Genomic DNA, 20,467 nt, shown 5'->3' with positions numbered 1-20,467 from the left:
CTCATGTTGGGGGTGCCTGTAGTGGCCCAAGTGCTCTGCCAGCGAAAACAGGCTCCTGAGCTCCATTTCCAGCTGTGGTGGCTTCCTGCAACCCTCTGCAAGCAAAAACAGCATTCAGGAGGGCCACACGTGGGCCCCCTGAGCTCCATTTTTGCTGGCAGAGGCACTGTGGACCAGTCCTTCACTGTTTCCAGGGCAGCACAGTGGGCCATATCTAAGCACCTGCGGGCCGGATCCAGCCCGTGGGCCTTGAGTTTCACACCCCTGTTTTAAACAGAAAAGTGGCACGAAACCAACAATACTTTTGTTGCCCTACAGTTCTTACATATTTCACCTGCCTGGGATACTTATATTGTAACATTAACCTTTCTAACCAATACTATTATTCAGAACTGTTAGATTCTTGTTCTTTGGATTAACTATTTTAAGTCTAGACATCAAGGAGGAAAATCCAATAATATTATGGGATTGTCTCTTTCCCCCCTTTGGTTTTTCTCTATTTTTTAAAGAATCAATTAAATTGTTTTAAAAATAATTCATCAATTCAACCTTCTTCCCTAGCCAGAATTTTATTCTATTCTATTCTTTTCCTATTCTAAATCCCATTCCATTCCCAATCCAGATCTTCCTTCCTGTACGATAGATGTAATGAATTCTCGTTTTGTAGAGATGAGGCTACAATGTGTAATCTCAATCTGACATTCCAAATGTTTATTCCTTATTCATTTAAGGACAACCAGATCACTGAAACAAATGATATAAATGCAAGCAGGGAGGCTTTACATCTTTTCCTTCTCCTTACTTAATATTGGGGGCGGGGCCACAGGATTTCTTTTTATCCATCAATTAATATGAAACATCATATGAGTTGTCATAACCATTACTGCATGGTCTTATATATAATTATGATTCAAGGAGGGGAAAGCCACTTGAAACTGCTTGTTATCAAGGACCCTGGGGTTAGGACAAAGATTGTCTTTGGCCCTGGCTTCAGGATGTGACACTTCTGGGCTGCTGCTATTGCTGCAGGTAGGAGTAAATGAATTGTGGGCCAATTGCTTTAGGCCTCATTCTTAATTTCTTTCCCACTCCAAAATTTTTACTGGCATAAAAGCACTAAATTTAATTTTAATTTACTTAGAGAACACTTATTCAGTTCAATTAATCTGGACCTATTGCAACACAGCTGGGAAATGGGATAGAGATCAATTATTTTGGTGCAAGATCTATATTGGGATCCCCAAAGGACATGTGCTCCTAGTATTTCTCTTGCACAGCTCATCAGCCTTTGATACCATCAACTATCACATCCTCGAACAAAAGAAGAAGAGGGCAGGTACTGGAAAACAGATCAAGGGGGATAGCATCTTAGATGCCAGGAGGCAGATTTTATTGAATCCAGTGTGCTCTGGAAAAATTATTTTATCATGTTTATACAAAACAAAACAGTTTACACTATTCTTGCAAAACATCAATGCCTAAAATAAGATATGATCAATTTGCAACATACAACATATACTTTAAACCTACAGCAAAAAGAAACACATTTTAAAATGAAAATGTTATGATTCTACTTATTTTATGTATAAAAAAATAAAATAAACATGTCACTTAACTTGGAGCAGAGTCGCTATTTGCAAACTGTAACATTTTCACTTTTATGATGAAAAAGCCTGAACTAATTAAAACTACGTTTTAAACAGTATCTTCTAGTCCCATCTTTTATTGCTTTATATTTTTTAAATATTACATTGCCACATAAATTGATATCATCTCCAACATGACCCTCAAAAATGCCTTAATATTTTTATTAAGTTCCTTACTAAATAATGAAGGCAAAGAAAGAAGTACTAGTGGCTAATATGTTTTTATTATAGGTTGCTAATAAATTTACATAGAGAAAAAAAACAGCTGTTTTTACTTCTTTTAGGTGAAAGGTTTAAAGGGAAACTAACACAATCTTTTTTTTCCCCCTAGGGAAGTTGGTATTAAATCGAAAACTGAATTGGTAAATGAAATAAAACTGTTCTCAACTTAGGTGGGGAGATTATTTCATTGTTTAACTTTAAAATAAAGAAGTTGGGATGTGCTATGTGGCTGAGAGTGAAGGGAAAGTGCTGAAAAGATCAGGGTGGCAGCCAGGGGCCATATGTAGTGTTAGGACCTGGGAACAGGAGAATAGGCAATACCTACCAGCCTTTTTACCTATTGTTAGCATTAGGGTAAAAACTCAATTTAACATTTGTCTTTAAATATTATTCTGTTCTCCAAGTAGTCTGTTATTGTTATTGAGTTGAGGGGATAGTTGCAGAGATGAACATGTGTTCCATTTATACAAAGATAGAAATTTAGACTGGAATTATTCAATTCCATAAAGACAGTGATGCAAAATGAAGAATTGTATGTCAGCAACATGTCACTGTGCACTGCCCAGATTTTTAGTAGCCATACTGCGCAAGACCACAAACTATTTTTACTTCCAAAGTATTATGTATGTGAGATTCCAGGCTCTTCATTTATTCTGTTCCATTTTGTTTTGAAAACAGTTTTTCTATGTTTTGAGGGAGTGGGGAGCTATAGAAAATTCCAAGAGGGGTCATTTAGAGCTGGTCAAGACTGAAGCCATATAAGTCTCACCAATAAATTGTGTTGTGTTGACAATGGGAACAACCTATCCTAATCATATGGATGATGTGAAATGGATTTCTACATACAATCTATTATACAACCAAAAGGAAGTGATGATAATGAATGTTAAAATTTCTGGATGCTAAAATGGTTTGATCAAAGGAAATATACTGAGCAACCATAATTATTTAATTAAAAACAGAATGAAGAAGGCATGGTGGATGGTAAAAGTATTATAAGAATCCTAAGATTTCATAAGAGCATATTTAGCAATCTTTAATGAAAAAAAATCTATAATGGTGGACAAAAATCTCTGAAAAGACAGTCATTGACACTATTTATTTCTGCATTTCATTCCTTTGTAAGAGTTTATTTTGAATTTAAAGCTTAAAATCGTGTTATATCCCTATGTGAAATGATTGATTGCCCTAGATTAAAAGTCATAATTTGTCTACAATGTATAAAAACACTTTTTTGAAGTTTCCCCCCCTGACATTTTTAAAGTGGTTTCTCATTACCCTCTTCCTGGGGCTGAGAGAGAATGAATGGCCCTAGATCACTGGCTGGCTTCTGTGCCTAAGAAATGACCAGAACCCATCACCTACCCATTGACTTCTAGTCCTATGCATTCAACAATACATCAAAATGGCTCTTGCCATGCTAGATGGTTACTAGTTAATTAACAAAGAGATAGAAAATCCAGAATGCTGCTATAGTCCCTCAGAATACATTGGAACATTAAATTAGTGTAAGAACATAAGTTCTGACAATTTTATTGCATTTGTCTGACGTAGGATTGAAAACACTAAAAATGAGCACAAGGGAGCAATTGCCAAATTATGTTCATATGTATGTGTGAGGGAGAGGTGCAGAAAGAGCAAACTTTTTAATGGTTAAACTAAATTGTATTAATACATTTATTCTATCTGGCTGGCCATAAATTAGCCACGTATGTGGATGACACTAACTAGATTGAGGGGATTTTCAACTATGGAAGTCATAAGAAAAAGCAAGGTGCTATGATGAAGGGAGACTGCAGATCATGACATTTTATTTCATACTATTGGTCCCAAAAAGAAACTCATTTGAAATAAGGATACACTAAAGTATAAATTGTTGGGTAGATTGAAAGGTGTGTTTACACCCAGGCGTCAGCTTGATGTTTTTCTGTTAAGAATGACCTTTGTGGGTTATGTAGATAAAATTTTCTTGGCATACTTCCCTAGGTAAAGATCCCTTCTTATAAAAACAGAGTAAAACAAGGCATACATACCAAATAAAACAAAACAGGACAGTTCAGGCCTAAATGTCACTGGGACAGTCAGGAATGCTGTTCTTATCACTGAAAATGTAATGGGGATGGATGAGGTCTACATGGAAGCTGAGGTGTCTTCAGGATTTCCAGAGTAAATAGAGCAAATCACATTAAAGACAGCAGAGTCAATGGAACACTGAATGGGGACTTTATCATAGCTTTCTCAGTTTGTCAAAATCTAATCCTCTCTGTTCAAGGTTCAAGAAAATTAAAAATAAGTGCTATGCAATTTTGTGGTAAGTAGCAGGAAGAATCCACCAACAAAGTTTCCTAAAATAGGATTTGCATAAGCAAACCACCCAGTGGGATACAAAAGGAAAACAATAATATGCCCACCAGGTCCAGTGTATCCTTCGCAGAATGGCAAATAACATCAGCAATAACATATGTGCAAAATATGCTTTTTACAAACCAGTGTCTTCAACTAATTATTTTAAAACATGTGCTATGTACTTATATTGCCTTCTCAACTAATATTGTCCCTTTACATCCATTTCCTCTTCTCCAGTCTCCATACATTAATAGATGGTCTGATGATCCAAATATCTGATTTTTGTTTTGTATCAAAACAATTTTGGTTCAAATCTTAACATAGTCCTGAAGTTGATATGTGCGGGGATACAGACTTTTTCAACTGCACTCTTTTTTAAAGACACAGGAATATTATTAGTGCTTACCTTAACAAACTTTTGCCAGGATAAAGAGGAAAGGGAGGGGGGGGCATAAAGTACTTTTCAATCTAAAAGTGCTAAAGAAATAGTCTCAATAAACATTGAGAACCCATAACAGATTAGTCCAGGCATTGTATTTTAAATTAAAAGGGGGAAAAAGTATTAAATCTCCTTTGAGTCACATTTGGCTCCTGGTGACTTCATGGATATATCCATGTAGTTTTCTTGGCAATAATCAAGTTAAAAACCAGGACTTCATCTCATGAGTCTGCCGGGGCCAATAGGCATAAAACTATTGCTTGGAAATATTCTAAACAACCTAGTGATCACATTCTGCTGTTAAGAATAAAATGGCAGCAAGGTTCATCTCTACAGTCTGAATTCAGTTAAGATTCCTCCCAAATCTCTGCCTGGGATACATTACTTTCCATAAGGAAGTCATTGTGTACTACTTCTGAAAAGTACAGGTCCATTCTTGTTAATAAGTACCTGGAATTTAGCTCTCACAGCGCTGTTTATGACATCGGAATCATCCAATGAGATGTAATATTCTGCAAAGTAGATAAGCTGCAAGGAAACTTTCTTAGGAAAGAAGAATAAAATAAATTCCTTTCGTTTTTCTCCAAAAGCAGTCAATGCAATGTATACTCTTCTTTGTATCTTAGCTATAGTCTTAATTCATAACTTAGTCTTCCATCAAATAACTTAAAAAAACTGTAATAGTTCAGTTTCTCTGGCTCAGAGCCAGGTAAAAGTTAGTTAGCCCATCAGACTCTCTGAATTTGTAAATCTTCGCATCAATATAGGTGGTTTCCAAGTGAGCGTTTGTATGTGTGAAAATATGGCTTAGAAAGAGACTAAGCCAAGATAAGAAGAGGCCCCACTGAGCTTCACAGCCTTCATAGGGGACCTCATACTGCTTGGAAATGCCAACCATTTTCATATTGCACTGGTACAGATGGAAGTTGCATCTCAACAGACTGTCCATAAGATCAATGATCTCTGCACATAGGCAAATTTACAAAAGTGAAGACATTAAATTCTGTCATGATGGAGAAACACAAGAAGATTCCATAGAGGGAAAGGCACACAACCCCCAGCTTCTTATCTAACTTCCACTTGTTCAAATGAACTCCAAACACCTAGAAATAGAAAGAAAGGCATTACTTCTATATAAATCTAGAGCTCCCCCATATCTATGAACCAACGTGAATAATCTTCTCTCCATTAATCCTTCTTATAAATCAGCAGCATTTCCTCTTCCAAGAGCAACAATCTGGCCTAAGTTCCTTGACAAAGAGATCCTTATGAGAATAATCCAACAGATTTATTATATGGCATATTATGTTTCTCAACCACACTGACTTAAGAAACTGTTCAGTTTCATCCTTGGTACTGAATAAGATAAGATCCAATTTGCAGGTCTGAATGCTCCTTTGCTTTCCATCTAAACATGGGAACTGGTACTGATACAGTTTGAAGATCAGCCACAGGTATTACATCTGTGGAGTTTAGATTCCCCCACCCCCACTTCATGGCCAATATGCCTACAATTCCTTTTTTAAAATATAAAGAATGATATACTTACTGTGACAAAAACTGAAGCCAGCAGCAAGCCCACAGAATAGATAAGTCCACGGCTATTCAATCGAATCTGAAAAATTAGTAGCATATGTTAAGAATTCTATTATTCACATTATTTCCAATGAACTGCAGTTATAATTTCTATGTAAAAGGAAACTGGCTGTCAGAACTTTATACAGTATTAAGCAGGTCTGTAATGCCACATCTTTAGGATCAAACAGAATACTGCATTTGGAGTATGGCTGGACCCTGCCACCAGGATCAGCCCGTCATCTATTGCTGTTCCTTCTTTCCAAAAGACCCTGGCCAATGAGAAGTTCATAATTATACAGAACAATGGTGATGGTCTTTCTCCATAGTTTGGTAGTCTGAGATTCATAAGACATGGATGGCTAATTGTGGCTAATGGCTCCTAAAAAATCCACCTAACCTAGCCAATTTTTCACACGTGTCTCCCTCCATTCCTCCATTCAATAGAGCTAGAAAAGTTTTCCACTAATCTTCTGCATTGTAGGAATAACTGGAGATATTCACTATCCTGTTAATCTGGCACTTGTCATCAAGCACTTGACACTCCCTAGTTTCCTGGGCTGAAAAGACAAAAGGGGAGAGATGTACTTTCAGACTTGCAAGATTCTATAATTATTCAGTAAAGTAAGTTGGTTGTGCTTCCTGTCTGAACTATTTAGTAAAGCTCGCATTGTGTGAATAAAGTATGGGTGACTAATGTGTGTATTGCTCTGGCTAGCACTTACAAAGACATATTTGAAATTGCTTAGACATGAAGTACCAGAAAGCACAGTGTGTTCTGGGATTTTAGTAGTATTTGCAGAAATAATGAAATCGAGGGCTTTTCTCTAAAACAGTCTGTCAAGTTCAAAGACTGCTTAATTGCTAAAGGCAAGAGTTGCTCTTATACAGAACAGAGTACTATTTTTTAAGATGTCTCTCGCTTCAGTTTAGGTCTTTTCTTCTGTGATTTAAGTGCTGAAGGCAACAGCTGTTCTTACATGGAGCAGTTGCATTTTATCTTTGTTGTATTTTGCCAAAAGAGAAATCTGTAAAAAAAAACTAATTCTGAAAGGACATTCAATTCCTCATATTTGCCTGAGGAGAGAATGATAAAGTCAGTCAGAAAAGGAAATTTAAACCTTATCTGAAGCTTGTGAACCTTTGACTTCTCATTATCTCATGATGGGATTCATGATATAAGACAGGGCAGAAAAAGAAAGTCCAAAGAGCTTAACATCATGTCAAATGTGTCCAATCTATCCAATTCAGTGGCTTAAAGAAATGGATGCTAACCTGCAGCTTCAGGGTTTTTTTCTTGCTATAGAATAATTTTCTATAGTGCAGCAAATGACAAATTAAAAGATACCGGTAGCTAGCTATCATTACTCAATACCTTGCTTAATGACCATTCATTTAGTGACAATTTGAAGTTACAATGACATTGAAAAAACGACTTATGTCCAGTCCTAACCCTTGGAATCATCACACCATCCCTGTGATTATGTGATTGTAATCTTAGCCTTTGGCAATTGGCTCGCACTTATGACAATTGCAGCATCCTGCAGTCATGTGGATGCCATTTGTGACCTTCCCAGACAGCTTCGGACAAGCAAAGTCAACGAGGAAGCTGGCAGGAGATTGGTTACAAGTCACAGTCGTGTCTTGCTTAACAACATGGGTGATTTGCTTAACAATGGTGTCAAAAAAGGTTGTAAAATTGGATGCAGTTATAGGATGCCTCACTTAAAAACTATACCATTTAATGGCAAGCTTTCCAGTTCAATTGTGACCATAAGTCAAGGACTTACTTTTCTATAATTTTATGTTTCTATCAGTGGTGGGTTCTGGATCCTGGTGCAACCGGTACGGTGCAACGGGGCCCGGTGGCTACCACATGAACATGCACAGCGTGCACATGCACAGCACACACACGTGTCCTTACCTCCTGTGATTCTCCGCAATGCCTCCGTGATGCTCCAACTGCTCGGCGGAGCATTGCGCAGGTGCCCTACGCTGTGCACGTGTGCGCAGATGGCCCATTTCCTTCAAATACAGGTAAAGAATGAGAGCGGGCAGGTGGACCCTCCGGAGCACCATATCGGAATGGTAGCCAATGCTCCCGGCAGGCACCGGTACGCCCATACTAGGGCGTAACACCTGCAACCCACCACTGGTTTCTATTGGCTGAAATGGAAAACTCTTTTTCAGTTGCATGTATGTTGCTTTGCTTGACTTCCCACTTTAAGGTTTAGAAGCCAGAATGCACATGGGGGAAGATGAATAAGCATAAATATATAACCTTTGTGGTTGGTGCACTCTGTGTGGCACACACTGTTTTTGTTTCTATATGATCATCTGATATGTTGACAGGTATGCTTAAGGAGTGGACTAGATTTGGGAAGAGTTTAGTCCAGTCATGGAAATTCACTGCATGGCTTTTAGCCACTTGCTACAGGTAGTTCTCGACTTACAACAGCTCGTTTAGTGACCGTTCAAAGTTACAATGCCACTGAAAAAAGTGAGTTATGACCATTTTTCAGACTTATGACCATAGAAGCATCCCAGTGGTTATGGAATGAAAATTTGGATGCTTGGCAACTGACTCATATTTATGATGGTCGCAGTGTGCCAGGGTCACGTGATTCCCTTTTGTGACCTTCTGAAGTCAATAGGGAAGCCAGATTCATTTAACAATCGTGTCACCAACTTAGCCACTGCACTAGTTATTCACTTAACAATTGTGGCAAGAAAGGTCATAAAATGGGGAAATATTCACTTAGCAAATGTGTCACTTAGCAACATAAATTTTGGGCTCAATTGTGGTCGCAAGTTGAGGACTACCTGTATTTCTGAACCCAGATTACTTTCCATAATTGTTCTGAAAAAAACATTGGAAATGGGAAGACTATGCTGCTTTTGAGGAGAAGTTGGATGAGAAAAATATGAAAGAATTTTACAAACATGGCATAACCAACTCATGGATAAAAGAGGAAACAAACCAGAAATAAGGTACCATGTATGAAAAACATATGAAGAACGGTTGCAGGAACTGGGTATGTCTAGTTTAATAGAAAGAAGGACTAGGGGAGACATGATAGCAGTATTCCAATATCTCAGGGATTGCCACAAAGAAGAAGGAGTTAAAGTATTTTCCAAGGCATCTGAGGGTAGAACAAGAAGCAATGGGTGGAAACTAATCAAGGCGAGAAGCAACTTAGAACTGAGGAGAAATTTCCTGACAGTTAGAACAATTAATCAGTGGAACAGCTTGCCTCCAGAAGTTGTGAATGCCCCAACATTGGACCTCTTTAAGAAGATGTTGGACAACAATTTGTCTAAAATGGTATAGGGTTTCTATAACTCTGTAACTTCTATTCTATTCTATTCTATTCTATTCTATTCTATTCTATTCTATTCTATTCTACTTAAGATGCCATGTATGAACATAGGGTAATCATTACCAACCTCATATAGAACATCTAGATACATCTATCTACCAGTTCATTCACTTTGGCTGCATAGGTTTAGGTTTAGGTTTATTGGACTTATATGCCGCCCAGGACTCAGGGTGGCATACAACATAAAAACACATATTACAAAAGTTAAAATAAAGATTAAATAGAATATCCAAAAAACCCAATAGACATTTACAATGAGATTTAGAAATTAAACTAAAATTAACAATTAAAATTAATAATTTATTTTATTTAGGCCAGGCCGGCTTGCTGGAAAAGCCAACTTTTTAGGGTGCACCGGAAGGACCGGAAGTCGGAAATTATGCGAAGCTCCGGGGGCAGCTCATTCCAAAGGGAAGGCACTCCCACAGAGAAAGCTCTACCCCTGGGGGTCGCCAGCTGACACTGCTTGGGCGATGGCATCCTGAGGAGGCCAACTCTGTGGGATCATACTGGACGGTGGGAGGCTACTGGTGGCAGTAGGTGATCTCGCAAGTACCCTGGGCCTAAGCCATGGAGTGATTTAAAGATCATAATTAACACCTTGAATCACACCCGGAAAACAACCGGCAATCAGTGCAGGCCGCCTAAAAGGGGTGTAACATGGGAGCACCTAGGTACCCCCATGACAACCCACGCGGCCGCATTCTGGACCAGCTGAAGCCTCTGGGTGCTCTTCAAGGGCAGCCCCATGTAGAGAGCGTTACCATAGTCCAGGCGAGAAAGGAGTGAGTGACTATGTACAGGGCATCCCAATCCAGGAAGGGGCACAACTGGCGTACCAGGCGAACCTGGTAAAAGGCCCCCCTGGTCACAGCCGTCAGGTGTTCTAAACTAAGCCGTGTATCCAGGAGGACTCCCAGATTGCGGGCCTCTCTGAGGGGGGCTAAAATTTCTCTCCCTATCATCAAAGATGCACAAATCGGGATGATGGGAACCACAGCCACTCAGTCTTGGAGGGATTGAGCTTGAGCCTGTTCGTCCCTATCCAGGTCCGTACAGGCATTGGAACATCACGTCGAGGGCATCGTTTGGGTGGTTTGGGGTAGAGATGAAAAGTTGGGTATCATCAGCATATTGATGATACCGTACCCCAAAACCACAGATGCTCTTGCCCAGCGGTTTCATGTATATGTTGAACAGGAGGGGTGAGTTAACTGACCCCTGGGGCACCCCACAAGTGAGCCGCCTCGGGGTCGATCTCTGCCCTCCAGTCAACACGAACTGCGATCGATCCAACAGATAGGAGGAGAACCACTCCCAACCTCCCGAGTCGTCGCAGTAGGATACCATGGTCGATGGTATCAAAAGCAGCCGAGAGGTCTAATAGGACCAGGACAGAGGAACAACCCCTGTCCCAGGCCCACCAGAGATCATCAACCAACGCAACCAATGCCGTCTCCATGCTGTACCTGAGCCTGAAACCCGACTGAAATGGATCCAGATAGGCAGCTTTGTCCGGGTACTGGGGAAGCTGACATGCTACCATGCTTTCAATAACCGCTATGAAGCGAAGGTTGGAGACCGGACGATAGTTGGCTAAAGAGGCTGGGTCCAGGGAAGGCTTCTTAAGGAGGGGCCTCACCACCACCTCCTTCAAGACGGTGGGAAAGAACCCCTCTCTCAATGAAGTGTTGGTAATCGCCTGGAGCCAACCTTGTGTCACCTCCCGGGAAGCCAAAACTAACCAAGAGGGACACGGGTCCAGCACATAAGTGGCAGCACTGAGTCTCCCCATAAGCCTGTCCATGCCCTCGGGAGTCACAGGGTCAAACTCATCCCAGATAGTTTCCACAAGCTTCGGCCCTGTCGACTCGCCTGAATCTACCCAGAGTCCAAGCCTGTCCAAATCTGAGCGATTTTATCTTGCAGATACTGAACAAATTCCTCAGCCCTACCCTGCAAGTTCCTTGATTAAGTAAGGAGCGGGTCACCCTAAACAGGACGGCTGGGCAGTTATCTGCAGACGCGATAAGAGCGGGAAAATATTGCTGTTTTGCTGCTTTTATCGCCACTAAGTAGATTTAATATGAATTCTTACTAGCGTTCGGTCAGATTTGGACCGGCTGGCCCTCCAATCACTCTTTAGGCCTCTTTTCTGGGGTTTCATCTCCTGGAGCTCCTCAGTAAACCAGGGAGCTACCTGGGATCGGCACTGGGTCAGAGGCCGCAAATGGACAACGTGATCCAAGGCCCCAGTGGCTGCCCTATCCCAGGCTTCCGCTAGGGCTTCGGTTGAACTGTGAGCAAGGGATTCAGGAAAAGTCCCAAGCTCCATCAGGAATCTTTCAGGGTCCATCAGGCGCCTGGGGTGGAAGCATCTAAACGGTTCCGCCTACCTGCAGTGAGAGATGCCAGTATGGAAGTCAAGCCTAAGGAGGAAATGATCCAACCATGACAAGGGTTGGATAGAAATATCCCCTAAATCTAGATCTTATCCACTGTCCAGAGACAAAAATCAGGTAGAGCGTGTGTCCCCCGTTATGAGTGAGGTCTTGAATTAACTGAGTTAGGTCCATAGCCGTCATGGAAGCCATGAACTCCTGAGCTGACTCGGATGTCTCGCCAATGGAAGGCAGATTGAAATCCCCCAGGACCATAAGCCTGGGGAAATCAACCGCCAATCCGGATAATACATTTAGCAGCTCTGGCTGGGCCGATGAAACGTAGCAGGGAGACAGGTACGTAACAAAAAGGCCCACCTGGACTCCAAGGTCCCACTTCACAAAAAGGGACTCACACCTGCCTATCTGAGGCACAGTGACCTCCTGAGGTCCAAGACTTTCCCTAATAACCACCACCACCACCACCACCACCCCTGCCCTGGGTCCTCGGCTGGTGAAACACCCGGAAGCCTGGTGGGCATAATTCAATGAGGGGAACATTTCCCTCATGGCCCCACCACGTCCCCGTAATGCATACCAGGTCCGCTCTCCCCTCTTGTATGAGGTTGTAAATAAGGTGAGCCTTATGTACCACGGACCTGGTGTTAAGCGATACCAGCCGGGTCCTGTAATCCTGAGCACCCAGGGATGTGAGAGGGACAATGAGGGTCGGAGCACGTGATCACTCTTAAACAGCAAATCCGCATCCTCCGGACATAATTTGGCCCTAGGCCCCCACTGTATCTGCCCCTCCCACATACAGTAGAGATGCCAAACCCCCACAATGGAATGGTTTAATGTCTCCCCCGGAATCCCAACCCTTTCCAGCACTCCCGACCCGCACCCCTTAGTTAACTCTGGACTGTGTCCTGGCAGACTTCCCCAAGTCTGTCTGAGCCACCCGAATCAAACTCCCCCCGCCCACCCCTTAAAATTTGATTTTAAAAACCCTGTAAAAATCCCCTAAGAAGTCTCTTCTTCACATGCCACCTCTCAGGATCCCAAGATCCGTCATTAAGGAAGTGACTTGATAAGCAAGAAGGACATCCCTGGGAAAGGGGGAGTTCCCGAAGGGAGTAAAGTTCTGTCGCAGTATAATATAGAGGAGAGTGTGGCATCAACCAAAATGGAGTGACATCACAGGGAGATGGAACGGGGAGATGACATATCCACGGAGGGGGGGCAGCCGGCAGTGTTCAATGGGGTAGCGGGAGGCTTATGTGCATCATAGCCATGGTTGATGTTGAAGACAATATGTAAGGGTAATGGTCAGATATCAAAATCGCAGCAGATGATAAATTGCGGGTTGGTGAAGCGGCCAATGATGGCGGTGGTGAGGACAGCAGCGACAGTGGCAGCTGCTCCAACAACTCTATCAACTGAGCTCCGTCCATGTCAGCCACACTCATATCCGTCACAAGGGGAGGGGCCAAATGGCCAAATGGCACAGTACGGTGGCCCAGGCAACGGCGGTGATAGCAGGGGGGGCACAACACAGGAGCCCCCCCACTCCAGCTGTGCCCACGCCAACTACCAAAGCCATCTTCCGCTGGTATCAATGCCCATGCCAGCCACCTCAGCCACTCCCACGCTAATCCAGACTATCACGTCCATAAGTAGGGGGGAGCAACTGGGATAATACCACGGCATGGGCAGTGGCAACAACGGTGGCAGAAACCCCAGGTAGGGAGCCCCGACGACGATGACAACCACACCCACACCGGCAGCAGAAAAACGCTCCCCATTCTCCATTCACCTCCCACCGCCCCGTTTCACTCACAACGTTCTGGCTACAGGGCAGGAAATAGCAGCTCAAGGGTACACCACGAGGTGCCAGGAAGTTCCCATAGCTGGACCTGGAACCGATGATGGGATAGGGTATCCCCTGCATAGTACCCCCTGCATACCCCGAGAAGGAAAATAATCTCCCCGAAGTTCTCCTCAAACGTGACAGGACACCATCTTGGGCATGCACAGTAGAGCATAACCTTCTGTGCGACTGCTCCTAACTAGGCTATGCAAATACTTCTGCATTAATTTGTTTTGCTTCCAATGGATATTTGTCTAGCTTCTTCATTCAGCTTGTATTAAGATTGATGCTGCCTTTTCTCAGGCTAATTTAGATTCATTTGATACAGATTAACAGTACAGTGTTGCCTTCAGCTTGCATTTGGCTAAACTGCCTCTCCCCCATTGCCAATTTGGCATGCATTACATAAGCATTCCAGATTTCCTGCTGGAAACTGTAATTATACGGAAAAGTATGCTAAATTTTCAGCATTTCACACTTGATTAGCATTAGATTAGCATTCCCTTTGGGAGAATATAGGATAAGTACAACACAGACAGGACAAGAATGTTTAAAAATAACTTTTAAAAATAAAACAAAATCTGTCAATCAATGTACTATAAACTTGTTAGATTACACTTCACAATCATCTGGCAATATCTAAAGAAAAGGTTGGTTGACAATAGGTCACAAGAAATCACAATTTAAACCTGGCATCAGAAGCATTGCTACAGACTGAACAAAATTACATTGTAGGATGTGAGTGTCATTTGCAAGTGTATCTTCTACAATACATCTTATATTACTTAATGTCATATTCCATAACAGATACATAGTACAAACACCTGAAGATTATATTGGATTTTCTTTGTTAATATCAACTTTGCAGAAAGATTACAAGTACGCCTTTTTCAAGGAAAGTGTCCCATATGTTAAAACGGGAAGCAGCCTAGTCTAACCATGGGCTGATCCAGTTCAGTACCAGGAATTTTCCAGGATTTAAGACTGATTCCCTCCTGGGATCTTCTTGGAAAGCAGAGGGGCTACGTTAAATTCCAGCCTTTCCCTTCAGCTCTGAGAAACTGGCAGACATTGTATGGGGAGTAGGAGTGGAGCCTGTAGGGAATGCCCTTTATCCTGAGGATGGGGAAAACATCTGTACTAAGCCAGAGTTCATTTTGTATGCAAACTACTTTTTCCCCTCAAATAACATAATACAACTTTGTTCATTACTTCAAATGGATACTGCACAAATGCTGTTACGTCCTGAGGAATGCAAACATGCCTGGTTGCATATTCAATTAAAAAGCGACAATATCAGCAAGTAAATATTAGTTCTGGTGGGTGGGAAGCCCGTGCAAAAAGTCCATCATAATACAGAAGCCTAACCTTAAATTAGAGCAGGGGTGTCCAAACTTGGGAACTTTAAGACTTGTGGACTTCAACTCCCAGAATTCCCCAGCCAGCATAGCTGGCTGGGGAATTCTGAGAGTTGAAGTCCACAAGTCTTAAAGTTCCCAAGTTTGGACACCCCTGAATTAGAGGCATATTAAAGTCAGTTCAGTGCAGTGGTTAAAGTATTGACCTTTGGGCCAGCCTAACTCACCTTAACCGTAACCCTAACCCTCACAGGGTTGTTGTTGTTATGGGGAAAATAGGAGGAGGAAGGTATATTGAATATGTTCAAAATATGCTTTGAGTTATTTGTAAAAATAATAAAGGCAGAATATGAATAAACAAACAAATACATAAGGAATGGGTTAGGCAACAATTAAGTTTCAAAGGGGAAAAGGTGATTCAAGGCAGGCATATCGTGCCACAGACCACCTTGTAAAATCAGGCATGTCTTTTCTTAGAACTGTCTCTCTTAGGAGAAAGGCTAGAGATCATACGACTATAGCAATAGCAATACCAATAGCACTTACACTTATATACCATTCCATAGTGCTTTACAGTACTCTCTGGGCATTTACAATGTCAGCATATTGCCCCCAACAATCTAGGTCCTCATTTTACTGACCTTGAAAGGATGGAAAGCTAAGTCAACATTGAGCCAGTCAGGATCGAACTCCTGGCTGTGGGCAGAGTTTGCCTGAAATACTGCAATATCACAGTACTGCATTCTAACCATTGCACCACCAGGTTCCTAGACACTAAAACTATTTTTGCAAAGGGTTTTTTTCCCACCAAAAAGTGCCTTGGGCACAGCTCACTCTTCCTGCCTCTGATATATATATACCCTGACTCTTATGAGTACATCGAGGAGTGGAACACTATACCTATTTATGTAAAAGCAATCTTACTTAAGACACATTATAATAATAATGTATAGTGTTGCACTCTTAGTATTAGACAACCTGTGACACATTGGGTCTCATTTCAGAAGTATTTCCATTTATGTAAACAGAGAAACAGAATGACCATAAGGAGGGCAAAACAGAAGTAACTCCCAACTTTCTGCTGGCTTCCCCATTGGCTTTTTGCCTTATAGGAAGCTGTCGGGGTGTGTTGGAAATAACAATCACATGACCAGAGCAGCAGCAGCAGCATGGCAGTACTGAAGAAGCCACAACTTTGTCAAATTTGTGTCCCTGGACCTTTAAAGGTTTTCAGAAACAAGACATTTCCCAACAGTAAGAGAGATGGATTCCCGTTAGTCACCTTAGTAGTAACAGATGTGTATGTTTTTGTACTTGGCTCTATTCCAGTATACACATGATCTAACTGGAACTTCAGTGGGATCATAATACATAGTTAGAAGTAAACTCTGCTGGGACAGCATATTTAAACTATAGCTGTTTAGAATTGAAAATGGTTAGAGAGAAAAATTTCAGTATTATTCAGAGTATGTAAATGCATTTCATATTTTCCTTCAAGAAAAAAGAGTTATATGGTGTCAATTTTACATACTGCTTCAAAAAGAGTCCATGCTTCATGATCAATATTTATGATCCATCAAGATAGGTGAAAAAATCCACTTTAAAGTTAAACAACCCTATATTAGCTGTTTTTCCCCCCTGGAGCCATATCAGGACAATGTCCAAGAAACACAATTATTTTCCAGACATATTTCTAGCTAGTATTTGTTGGCTTGCTTTTATTTTCTTTTGGTTATCCAAATATTTTTAGTGGCAAACTGCCATTGTTTCAGGGCATCTCTAGCAGACAAATCTTCTTCTAAAGGTGATGGGATGACTTCCAGATTCTAGATGCTCAGCTGGGCTCACAGATGTACAGAAAGAGAGAAGAAGAAAAGCATTCATCTATCACCACAAAATAACTGAGGATTAAAGTTCATGCCCTGTTAACAATACATTTCTTGTTCGTTCAACAGAAGGACTTTCTTCCTAGTTTCTAAGTTGTTCTCTGCCTAATGAGCAATTAAAATAAAATGTTTCTGCATCAAAATAATGCTCAGTAGTATTGCATCAGTACCAACTATTTCTTACTTTGCCTTCAAAGGCAGTAAACACATGAGAGCTAGAATATGTAGAGGCAAAACAGTGTAAAAATTAATTTAAAATACAGAAATATCATAGATATATTAGAGAAGACATGGTTTAAGACTTTGATTTTTATCTAGCATTGCTATGCCTGTCATTGTTTTTTGATCTTGTCTCCTTAATTCCCAGAATACAATACTAAGAAAATGCATCTAGGATATTTTTATATTCTTAGAGGGCAGCCTGATCCAATGCAGGATCACTGCATGAAAGGGCCAAGAAATCAATTTTCTTCATGCTGAATATGTTCTTAGGGTCTCTTTAATGAAGAAAGCAGGCAAATTTCCCTAGGGAATTTTCTCTGGGTAAAAATTCACTGGGAATGTTGCAACTGAAGAGTTTGCAGCTTTTCCATGTACTTGGATTATAGACTCAGCTGCCCACAACAGCATTACAGCCGTGTTTGCAGATTGGATTACTTGAGGCAGGAAAGCTTCCTGGCATATGACTCAAGAAACAAAAAATACTGGGCGAACAAAAGCTAATTATCCCTGGTTAAGGTGTTGGCAAGATATACTTCTATGCACCAGAAGTCCCATACTGGGAGAAAACTCCAATGGGTGGGGGACCTTTGAGGAACCAGGAAATGCACAAAAGAATAACTGAAGAAAACCCATAAACGAACCAGAGTACTCCAATAACTCCCCCTTCTGGCTGTAGCATACTTCATTGTCACTACATTGCTGCTTCCTCTTCTCACAACAGACAAAGGATTGCATTAAAAAGCACTAGCTGTATCAAGAAAACAATACAGAAAGCACCAGCCATTAGGAAGCTGATTTGCAGAGTAAGTCGTCTTGAAGTTTGACCAGGAAATCACCTCTCAGACATTTCATAGGGAAAGGAAGCCTATCAGTATAGCTCATGCCATCAACTGAGAACGTTACACAAAGAGGGGAAAGAGCTCCCCTTTCTCCACTCCAACAGTATAAGTGAACAGTTATTCAATAGCAATACCACTTAGACTTATATATTGCCCCATAACACTTTACAGCACTCTCTGAGTGATTTACAATATATAAGCATCATTTGCATATTGTCCCCAACAATCTGAACCCTCATTTTGATGAACTTGGAAGGATGGATGGATGAGTCAACCTTGAGCCCCATCTGAATTGAACTCCAGGTTGTGAGCAGTGTTTGCCTGCATTCTAATCACTGCATTCTTCAGCCCTCCTTTCCTTCTTAAGAGGGGTGGTGGGTGATAGTGGCACAGTCTTTTAGATTTGGGCTCCTCCGTAGAGTTTTCATTTCTCTTCCACGGAATGGGAAGGGGGAAAATTCCCTTCACAATTTCACTGAATAAAAAGACGAGTTTACAATATACTGTTCAAGACAAGCTGACTCCAGTTCCCTTGCATGGAGAGCAAAAATAAGAAAATAGGAAGAGCAGCATTCTTTGCTTTCTATTTCTGCTGCCGTACTTGGCTCAGGCAAGATGAGGACCTGTTACTAAAGCCAAAACCAACCTATTCCAGGAAGTATATAAAATAGTAGAATTATAAAATTGGAAGGAGCCATTTCAATCCTCAAGTCTAATCCCTGATCAGTACAGTTAAAACATCCTTGACAGATAACTGTCACAATTATGCTTGAATTCATCCATTAAAGAGATGGCTGCCAGCTCTGTCAGTAATTGGCCTCAGTGTTAAATCTATTGTTGCAGATGAAAAGTTCCCCCTGCCAGCTTCCATTGCAGCACCTCCTTTCTTGGATTTGGCAACTTTTCCTCCTTTGGCATACTCTGAAGTGTCCGAAGTGTGTGGCTATCTATTTGTTCCTTCTGTGCAATTTGGGTTGGGGGTGGGGAAGAGTTGAGAAGAAAGTGCCTGATGCTTCCTGTTCAACCTGTTTTTGCCATTGTTGTTTCCATTACTGTAACTTAATATGCACCAGTAGTAGTTTGGTACCAAATTACCCTCATTAAGGAGTGTTAAGTTTCCATGAAACTCCAAAGGTTAGACTATACCAGGGGTGTCCAAACTTGGGAACTTTAAGACTTGTGGACTTCAACTCCCATGGCTGGCTGGGGAATTCTGGGAGTTGAATCCACAAGTCTTAAAGTCCCCAAGTTTGGACACCCCTGGACTATAAACTTGCTATATCCCTACTGTTTGTACCCTCTCCTGGGAGTCAAGCTATTGTCCAAAGCACCTGAGGGCAGGACAAGAAGCAATGGATGGAAACTAATCAAGGAGAGAAGCAACCTAGACTAAGAAGAAATTTTCTGACAGAACAATTAATCAGTGGAACAACTTGCCTCCAGAAGTTGTGAATGCTCCAACACTGGAAGTTTTAAAGAAGAGATTAGACAAACATTTGTCTGAAATGGTATGGGGTTTCCTGCCTAAGCAGGGGGTTGGGCTAGAAGACTTCTAAGGTCCCTTCCAACTCTGTTATTCTGTTCTATTCTGCTTGTTTCTATGATGATATCTCTGTTCTTTGAGTCACTGAAAGCAAAAGACAAATACAGCAGAGAGACAAAACAAATTTAAAGTTGAAATGAACTTAATGAAATTGTATGCCAAACGACTGTAATGAATATTCATATTAATAGGTATTACAATGCTGCTACAAGAAGGCTTGCCCTGAAATCTGGTAATATGATCCCCATTATTGCATCTGGAATACTCAAAGTGAAACCAATGATGATGACCTAGAAAAATAAAATGAATTGCCAAGTTGCTTAAGTTATACATACAACAGCTATCTGACCATCTCAGTAATTGGCTCATTGTTAAAGGGTTGCTATGGACAAAAGGATTTCTCTGTCAGTTTTCATTGAAGCACTTCCTTTCTTTGATCTCCAGAGCCTTTATAGGAGCCTGGGGAGGGTGAAAACAGCCTCCCCTGCCCCCCTGGAGCCCCCCCCAGAGGCTTCAGGAGCTTCCTTTAAGCCTCCGGAGTGCATAAAACTGGTACAACGGGAAAACTGGAAGTTCAGTTTGCTCGTAGGGCCGGTTTTAGCCCTCCGGAGGCCCTCCGGGGGGGGAGGGACAGGGAAGGCTGTTTTTGCTCTCCCCAGGCTCCTATAAAGGCTCTGGAGCCTGGGGAGGGTGAAAAAAGCATGCAAAAAATGGGGGGGAGCGCTGGTCATGTGCGCATGCACACTGGGGTGACACATTG

The 20,467-nt window shown here is 41.5% G+C and overlaps 1 protein-coding gene across 3 annotated transcripts in view; it reads right to left on the bottom strand.

Annotated features, from left to right (window-relative positions):
* Positions 1-1,363: 1,363 nt before the first annotated feature.
* The window catches only part of SLC24A3 (solute carrier family 24 member 3), a 207,304-nt gene continuing 188,200 nt past the window's right edge, over positions 1,364-20,467 (bottom strand). For all 3 annotated transcript variants that reach the window (XM_081950254.1, XM_081950255.1, XM_081950256.1), the window contains 2 exons: positions 6,203-6,268; positions 1,364-5,756 (listed from right to left, as the gene is read on the bottom strand). In XM_081950254.1, coding sequence (XP_081806380.1) covers positions 5,607-5,756; positions 6,203-6,268 — 216 coding nt within the window. In that variant the 3' untranslated portion in view covers positions 1,364-5,606. The remainder of the gene's footprint in view (positions 5,757-6,202; positions 6,269-20,467) is intronic.

The sequence above is a fragment of the Natrix helvetica genome (assembly GCF_964273705.1).
Source record: "Natrix helvetica genome assembly, chromosome: 4".
Classification (NCBI taxonomy): Eukaryota; Metazoa; Chordata; class Lepidosauria; order Squamata; family Natricidae; genus Natrix; species Natrix helvetica.
Note: the sequence above shows the minus strand (reverse complement) of the source record. Positions and strands in the feature narration are given on the sequence as shown.